Source organism: Leguminivora glycinivorella, chromosome 2 (assembly GCF_023078275.1).
Source record: "Leguminivora glycinivorella isolate SPB_JAAS2020 chromosome 2, LegGlyc_1.1, whole genome shotgun sequence".
In the NCBI taxonomy this organism is placed as follows: Eukaryota; Metazoa; Arthropoda; class Insecta; order Lepidoptera; family Tortricidae; genus Leguminivora; species Leguminivora glycinivorella.
The window spans coordinates 18,686,385-18,693,841 of NC_062972.1; the positions used below are offsets into that span (position 1 = coordinate 18,686,385).

A 7,457-nucleotide genomic window follows, 5' to 3' on the forward strand; every position below is an offset into this window, starting at 1 on the left:
GTATTCTTACATGAAGAAAAAGTTTTATTTTAATAAAAAAACTTGATAGTTGTTTAGACAAATACACGAAAATCAAATTCAGTGTTTTTTGAAATTCATGTCAAAAACATCATTTTGAGAAATAAATCCACGCGAAACTAACGCCGTGTCTTGCGCAGGCGACGGTCACGCGACCGTCGCGCGACCGTCGCCGTCGCGTCTCATACTTCCATATCGATAAGGTTTGATTTCGTATGCGTCGCATCGCCGTCGCCCACGCAAGCCACGGCGTAAGTCGTGGGCAACTGCTCGTTCATATAATAAGGTGTTACCAAATTAGTCACGGATATTTTTACGCTCCTGAAATATATTTATGTATAAAACATCATAGGTTTTGTTTTTTTTTTTGGAGAAAACTAGGAAAAAAATGTGCTATGTTAACACCCTGTTAATAAAATAATTAAATGAGATCTCTCTAGACACTGTTAACGTGATATGAGAGACAGTGTTAAACATCCTGACAGGCAATTGCCTACATTATACGGGCTGGTTATTTAGCAAATTAAAATATTTTTTTTGATAAAAATTAAAAAAAAAATTGTTTTAATTTCTACACAAAAGTTTATGGTTTTGATGTTAATTAACGTCCCTTAAAATATCCGTGACTAATTTGGTAACACCTTATATAATATTATTTTCAATGTACATTATAATTAAACATATGGATAAATTAACATTAAATTTACAGTCAGTTACAGAGAGAGGTAACCCCCCTGTAAGCTAATTTTTTATGTAGGGGGTAGGGAGGTCAACTTTCTCCGAATTGGAAGTTTGAATGATCTGACTAGTGCGCTAAAACCAAAACACAAGTTTTTAAAAGTTGTTGAACAAAGGTTACTAAGTTTCATGAATGGCTTTTACCTTTTATTTCCTGTTACAGGCCAGATCCAGTATAAGTCCAGTAGATCATCCAAGCTACCCGAGTATGCATATAGTGGACACCACTGTATGATTTGTGTATGGAGTCTTTCCATCATATCTTATGTCAGAAAAATTGCAACATCTACTGGACTTGAAGCCCAGTGTTGTGCAGTGGTTACAAAACTTAGATTTTACCTTATAACATAAAACTTTTACCTATTTGTCCATCCAACTTTTGCTATAATTAAACTCCCCAAGGTTAAGCACAATGACAGTTACAAAAATTGAAAGAACATTAAAATAGTTATTCATATTTAATAAGAATATTGTGATACCATTTCTATCATAATCCATAAAAATAAAACATCAGGTATTTGATGAAACAGATGCATTACAGTCCAGGGGCCCATTTCTGAAAACTGAAAGCTGCAAGTTACAAGCGAAAGTCTCTTTCCAACTTGTCATATTAGACATTGACAACCACTTGTAATTTGTAACTTGTAGCTTCGAGAAATGGGCCCCAGGACCCAACAAATAGCAATCTTTGCTAAGCTTTACAATAGGAAAAGGTAAGTAATGCAAAAAGATTATGTTGCTGGCTAGCATTCTTGAGAGGGCCCAAGTTAATGCACAATGAACTATCTCAGATAACTTTGTTTCATTTAAAATGATTAGCTACACTTGTAAATATAACTATTACATTGTATAGTTAGAGTTACAGAATAATTTAGTACCAAAATATGATTAGTATATTGCATATAATATGTGAGTATGTTTAGTAAAACATCCCACTTTGTCGGTAACCATTAAGGCGAGATTTATTTGTATCTTTATATGAACTAATTGACAAAGCGGCTTTATAGCAATCGACAAAGTGGGATGTTTTCCCGTGCACTCACATAATTATGTATTATGTACCTACATACTAAATTAACTCACCAAGTCTTGTTTATAACAAAATTAAAAAATTAAAGTTTAGATGATTGGGACGTCTTCTCAAAAATACTGTTCAAAATGCTATTTATTTCTTTTCATACTTTGCAACTTAATCAGGGAAATCACCCTTCCCTTTATTAATCCGAATTACTTTGCCTTGCATCTCTCTTGGCACTCCATGTTTTTCTGTCAAATGGCGCCTAACGGTAGCAGCCTTGGCATAGGTAGTACCACATTTATTACACAGGTACACATACACCCTCTCATGAACATTGTTACAATGAGCTAGCATCTCACTCCGCAGATAAAATTTACGGGGACATAAACTACATTGAATAGTTTTCTCATTATGGTAGACGAGATGCTTTTTCCATACAAACCTTCTTCGGAATGTCAAGCCACACTTTTCACATGTATATGGCCGTTCACCAGTGTGTATCCTTTCATGCTCAGTTAGACTAAACTTCCGTGGAGCCTTGTATGGGCACTGGCGACACTGTAGGTACGGTCCTGTACCATGGACAGCCACTTGATGTACTTGTAGCTCAGTGAGCACTGGAAAACCTTTGCCACAATGTTCACAGACATATCTACACCCATTGTGTCTCTGCATGTGATGTTCATAGGAATGTTTGTTAGCCAAAACTCTATGGCAGATATTACAGTTAAAAGTGTCTAAGCTTTGAAGTTGCATCTGTTGTCTTCGAAGATATTTTTTATGCCTCTTAAAGGTTTGTTTATTAAACGTTTTCTTGAATACTCCTGGTGATAAATCTGAACATGAGCCTATCAGTTTTTCAATGCGATCCAGAATGACATCTGGCTCTTCTTGTGATTGGATCGGCTTTTCATCTAAATAAGATGGATTAGGAATGGTTTCATCAAAATTCTCTGGAAAATTATCACTGAAACTGTCTTGAGACCCAGGTACTTCCATATCCAGATTTCCTATTCCAACTATGTTTTTCATGATCATCTTGGGTTTTACTTCACGTTTGATATCAGAACTTGAATAGGCTTGCAGATCTTTATTACTAAAATAACTGTGAAACATTACACTTTCGACAATTTTTGTTTTGATGTCAGTTACAGAAAAACACTGATTTGCCAACGTTTTCAGCTGTTTGTCACTTGTTTCACACTTAAGTTTAAAAGAAATAGCTTGTTTCAGGCAATATAAGCAGTCATTGCACATTGAAGTAGGAAAAACATCGTTCGATTTGATATCAACACTCGCGAAAGCTAGAACGGCTTTGCCAAAACAACTTAAGCCGTCGTCGCTAGTAAAATCTATTAAAGAAACCATATTTTGTCCATTATTTTGTTTCAAGCATATACGACATACAAATTTGTACATTTTCTCATACTCTTCCATGATTTTAAGAAGAAATGAATATGATTGTAAAATAAGACAAAAATATTTTACTTCGTAGTTCGTACGTCAATGCGAACTGGCAATGTCACTAATGTCAGTGATACGTCAACTCTTTTGAATGAACAGGGGTCCGAAATGTACTCTTGTCTAATGTTCTAAAGGAACATCTCTCAGACGTGGTGATGGTGACCAAATAAAGTTTGTGAAGCCATTTGATTTCCGTCGCTAGAATAAAGAGGAATATTTAAAAATGTAGATGCAAAAATTGTTATGGTCCTTAATAGAAAATTTTAATTTCGCGCCTATTTCTTAATTCTAAGGAATACTAACTCTGCGCTTATTTTTAAATTTGCTGCATTTATTTACCTGTCCAGGTTAGGCACGCCACAGACAGTCTTAAAAATTCATAATCTTAAAAAGGTTTGTATGCAACCTGTCAGTTCAATCAAACTGACAGAATTTTCAGATTTAACTGACAGATTGCATACAAGTCTTCAGGGAGAATAGAGGAAAGGAGGAAAATCTGTCGAAGTAAAACAGTAGCAAAAATGACCGGGCTAAAGCCCTTTAATTGTAGTTACAAATCTCTCCGCTTGGAGCGCATGTCTCGCTCAATGATCAGCGCAGCGACGCGACGTAACATATATGACATTACACGTTATTTTCTCTAGGCTGATTTCGTCGGACTGAGCAAGTCAAGACGTAGTCCCGTGGTAGTGCGCTGGCTTCGTATGCAGATGTTCTCAGATTCGATCCTGACAGTGGTAATTTTGTTTTTTTATATTTTAATTTTCTTTTAATGTATTTTAATTGTGTTTAGTTATTGTTTTGTTTATACAAATAATTCTGTCAACTTAAACCCTTTTACATTGTTTGCCCCATCTTAGGATTCTTAGGTAATGTTGTAAGTCTTGCGAATGAAATTTCGAAAAGTTGTAACAAAACAAAATATTTTTGGATATTAAAAAAATAAAATAATTCAGGAAAAAATATATGTAGAAAAAAATAAAAAAGCTCTCATCAGGATTTGAACCCGGGACCTCTTGCTCCGTGGGCGGGGTGACTACCGAGAAGGCTAAGAGATTGTCAAACCCTTATGTACCTGCGATTGCAGCGCCACCTATCTTTCTTTTTATATGTGTACTTCTGATACTTAAAGCTTTCGCTCTTTACCTCTAATCTCCATACAAGTATTTTTTTTAGATTATGAATTTTTAAGACTGTCAGTGGCGTGCCTTAAGCGGAAAATTGTTGACAACAAAAAATAATGTCATTTCATTATGAAGTAGAAAGCCAATGATTGCTCATAGTTTTTTTAAGGGCCATGATACTGTTAAAAAAATACAGTTTGGCACAAACGTGTAGTTCCTTTCAAAGTAATGTACAGTCGGTCAAGCCGCTTTCGTCAGCAGTAAAAAACGGTAAATTAAAAAATGTAGGGTGAACCATGAACCTACAATTCTATGGACGGATAACTCCGAAGAAAAAACTGTGATCTTTTTTTTGAAAAAAAAACTGTGATTCTATCATTCATAATATATTGATAGCTTTGTCTATGACCTCATCCACTAACCTGCCGTCAGTCGGATCGAGGCGCCAGTGGCAAAAACATCTGCAGAAAAATAAGAGTAGCTTTTCATGCGTAAATTAATACATTATAACGTTATTTCATTAAACGTAAAATCTAAATATTCATTAATGTTCATAGATAAACAACAAACTGCAAAACAAGAGTGTAACCATTTTTTTTTTAAATTGTGTTTGCACACGGTGCAAGTGAGTCATTATTATTTGTTAAAAATAAGGTATTTATAAGTTCCAAGTAAAATATGTAATTCATTTTTTATAAATTAATTAACGGCGATTTGGGGCAAATCTTTTATTTATAGTTTATTTATAAGTTTAGATTTTAGTTTTATTTGTAGTTTTATTTAAGGACCTATTTTATTGTTTTTATTATTATGTTGTTGAAAATTAAATGATGAATTGATTTTCTTTTGACCTGAATTATAATTATTTTGATTTTAAATGGTGTTTGCACATTGCACACTGTCTGCCATTGCTGGCTTGAAGGTTCCGCCACTAAGCCATAAAATAAAATAAAAGAAAAACATAAATTATACCACGGAAAAGTTGATTTTTGCACCTTTTTTTAGGAAAACCGGATGATAGTACGACGGTGTTGCCACTTGTCCCTTTCATTAGTACTCCTCTTTGCCAGGGTGCACTGCACGGGAAGCATGGTCGTGCGATAGACGATAAAATATCAGGCCATCCCTATCGCACTTACAAATAGTGCGATAGGGACGGCCTGCTATTTTATCGTCTATCGCGCGACCATGCTTCCCGTGCTGGTGTACTTTGAATTCGGTCAATGTAGATAAAAAATAAATAGGTATCGAAACACCTATTTTAAAATCTTTCTCTAACTCTCGATGCTCAGAATTTAATTAAAGAATCCTGAAAGCTTACAAAATCCAGCCAGGTATAATACACTCACCTTGTAGGTGATCGCCTGATCGGGCCGCCAACGGTAAACAATATAAAACACTGAAAACTGTATCTGCACAATTTATAATACCTACACCATTACACCACCTTATGCACACACACATGAAAAAGCACAATATTTACAAAGAAGAACTATTTATACATATTATTTACAAAAGATGTGCAAAATAATACATTTTTCGCTTATTGACTTGACAGAACTCAGAAAAAAATTGCCTACATAATAAACAAAAGAGCTCGCGCGCAGCAGAGAGGTTGGTCGTTCCGTCGCCTACGTTCCTAATGTAGACTACTTGGATCAGATTAAAGCTAGAGTCATCTATTATGCTGTGGAAGAAAAGCAAAACTTACTTTTCGAATTCGTTCTAGTGCGTCTTCGTATCATTTGGTGATTGATGTAAAGCAAAATGAAATTGTATTATAGGAAACTAGTCTATTAAACAAGTGAATTCTTTGTACGCCACCTGTGTACGCTGTAGAGCGGCGTAACCACCAAGCATTATTCAACGTGCGAACTATTTCTGTTGAGCTGATAATACGATAATATAATTAAATATATGGTTATGACTTTTATGATAGGTACCTACGAGTGAAACGCTGGTTGTCTAGCGGTAAGAGCGTGCGACATTCAATACGGAGGTCGCGGGTTCCAACTACGGCTCGTACCTCGTACCAATGAGTTTTACGGATCTTACTTATGTGCGAAGCCTTTTATATTTTCCAATCTTTTAGGTGAAGGAAATCATTATGGGGAAACCTGACTAATCGGAGAAGTATGTTGGTGATCTCTGTACGACAGCTAGCAGTTATCCAAATCTTAACGTTAAGGGCCCATTTAGACGGTACGAGAACTCGCATACGGTACGAGAACTCGCATACAATTTTGCACAACCACCAAATACCGCAATGTAATGATACATTGCGGTATTTGGTGGCTGTGCAAAATTGTATGTAACCTCAACAGCCCGCAATGTAACTATAATCGTATGCGAGTTCGCACGCCGTGTAAATCAGGCCTTACCGTCTAAGTATTATCGTCAGATTTTCAAAGTTCAAATCAGGCCCCGTAGCCGAATGGCACTTCTGCGACGCCAAACGCCACCGAAACGCCGTAGTGTATTCTGGCTCTGTCTCGCCAATACGCAAGAGCGATAGAGATAGATAGCTACGAAAGAGATTATATCGTGAGCGTTTCGTGAGCGTTTGTATATTCGGCTACGCACACAGGCATTATATTGCAGGGATACCTACTTCTATTTAACATGAAGAACGAACGTAACCACTACGACTGGAAAAGCGCTACTACGAATACCGACTACGACGGTGTAGCGTAGCACATAAGTTAAAAGTTAATGTGTCTGACGAATCATTAATTTTATCCACAGATCAAATTCATGGCACTTTACCATTTGGCTGTTATCATCATCATCATCATTAAGGGATAACGAAATTCAAGCTTTTACCTTATTGTGCTAACTCTAATAATTGCCACATAGCAGTATTTTTCGAGGCGAATGGAGTCAAGTTCGCCCGAAAAAAAAAAACAGTTTTTCATTACTTTTGGTAAGAAAGTATTCAATAAAGTTGTCCATTGCAATATTTCATAATAAACTGACTATGAATAGATATGTCGGTAACAAAACGAAAACTAAAAAGAAGTTAAAACAGCTCGGTGTAATTCTAAATCAAAGTCCCTAACGTCATAAGTTTTTCTGAAATTGCCAAAAGTGCCAAA

At 35.8% G+C, this 7,457-nt stretch overlaps 1 protein-coding gene across 1 annotated transcript; it reads right to left on the bottom strand.

Moving 5' to 3' along the window:
* Positions 1 to 252: 252 nt before the first annotated feature.
* On the bottom strand, positions 253 to 3,248 carry LOC125239896 (zinc finger protein 16-like). Its single transcript, XM_048147665.1, has 2 exons — positions 1,855 to 3,248; positions 253 to 1,785 (listed from the first exon to the last, which is right to left on the bottom strand). The coding sequence occupies exon 1, from the start codon at positions 3,209 to 3,211 to the stop codon at positions 1,946 to 1,948; it is 1,266 nt and encodes a 421-aa protein (XP_048003622.1). The 5' UTR covers positions 3,212 to 3,248; the 3' UTR covers positions 253 to 1,785; positions 1,855 to 1,945.
* Positions 3,249 to 7,457: the final 4,209 nt, after the last annotated feature.

What these genes read in the sequence shown, in the direction of transcription:
- LOC125239896 (XM_048147665.1), bottom strand. Translation starts at nt 3,211, where the DNA reads ATGGAAGAGTATGAGAAAATGTACAAATTTGTATGTCGTATATGCTTG.